The sequence below is a fragment of the Etheostoma spectabile genome, unplaced genomic scaffold (assembly GCF_008692095.1).
Source record: "Etheostoma spectabile isolate EspeVRDwgs_2016 unplaced genomic scaffold, UIUC_Espe_1.0 scaffold378, whole genome shotgun sequence".
Classification (NCBI taxonomy): domain Eukaryota; kingdom Metazoa; phylum Chordata; class Actinopteri; order Perciformes; family Percidae; genus Etheostoma; species Etheostoma spectabile.
In genome coordinates this window covers 493,715-494,977 of record NW_022605595.1, presented here as the reverse complement: position 1 = coordinate 494,977, position 1,263 = coordinate 493,715, and the positions used below count along the sequence as shown (strand labels likewise).

The window sequence follows — 1,263 nt, the reverse complement described above, 5'->3', positions numbered from 1 at the left end:
ATATATATATATATATATGAGAGAGAGAGAGTTTTATATATATATATATAGTTTTATATATTATAGTTTTATATATATTATATAAATATAAAAATATATTTATATTTATATATATATTTATATAAATATATATATATATATTTATTTATATATATAATTTTTGAAAAAGTAACTACCCTTCTGAAAACTCACTGACTAATCATTTGTTACACAGTAATTACCTTTTTTTGTATACCTTGTTGTAAAGTGTTACACAGGAAACAACTAAATGGTGGTAGGTAATAAATCTGATTTCATATACTGCTTTAGTACGTGGTTAAGTCTAACTCTTTTGTGTTGGATCCGATGATCAGGGAAATACACGGCCGCAGCGACTGAAAACCCCCTGGCACGGAGCGCGAGGGTTTGTTCATTGCTGCTAGCAACTTTAATGACCCTAACCACATTTACATAATAATATTCTAAACTATCAACAATAAATGTCATGTCACCGTGTGTGTTATGAACTAGTGGAAGATTAATTGACATCTTTTAGCTCAGTAAAAGTACCAGTACCACACTGTAAAATACTCTACATTTATTTCAATTCATTTACTGATTAGTACAGAACACATCAATCAACATTTCTGTAAAAATGTTTCAGTACTATAATTAGTTTGAAACAATCCTTTGGCGAAAAAACAGGAAACAATAAAACATTAGTAAAAGTTAAAATGTACAGACAGTTCCAACTATTTTTAAAACTTCACTTCTCTCACATTGAAAACAGCAATTTAGTTTAGCTTTCAACATTCACACGCAATTCAGTGTGACTCTGTTCTGACAAAGTGTGATTAGTTTTTGCCTCCTGACTGCTCCACAGTTCCTCCTGCTCCTCTTTAATGTGTGGGGGGGCTCTGGCTCCTGCTGGTCCACACTTTCAGAACAATACTCACATGTTGAGTTCATCTGCTGGCTGTAGGCTCTGCCTCTCTGTTCTCCTGTCTGACATATTTGTGTTTTCATCATGCCTGGCTAATCTTAGGTCACAAACATTGCAGGTATATCATTTCTCTCCTGTGTGGATGACCATGTGTTGGATCAGATTTAGCCAATGTGCAAATCTTCTACTACAAACAGAACAAGCAAACCGTTTCTCTTCTGTGTGAATCATCATGTGTGTCTGCAGATCTGACATGAGGTCAAATCTTCCCCTACACTCAGAGCAGCTGAATGTTTTCTTACATCCTGAATCATGTTTCAGAGAGTTTAAAGCTGACTGAG

General features: G+C 34.0%; 2 protein-coding genes across 2 annotated transcripts in view; both read right to left on the bottom strand.

Moving 5' to 3' along the window:
- Positions 1-1,263, bottom strand: part of LOC116686444 (oocyte zinc finger protein XlCOF7.1-like) — a 588,898-nt gene that overhangs the window by 237,093 nt on the left and 350,542 nt on the right. The gene's annotated exons all lie outside the window — the stretch shown is intronic.
- Positions 979-1,263, bottom strand: part of LOC116686453 (gastrula zinc finger protein xFG20-1) — a gene marked incomplete at its 5' end in the record, with an annotated part of 1,170 nt that continues 885 nt past the window's right edge. The window contains 2 exon segments of the mRNA XM_032511477.1: positions 979-1,020; positions 1,059-1,263. The exon segment at positions 1,059-1,263 is cut by the window's right edge and continues 885 nt beyond it. Of these exon segments, the coding sequence (XP_032367368.1) occupies positions 1,005-1,020; positions 1,059-1,263 (221 nt within the window).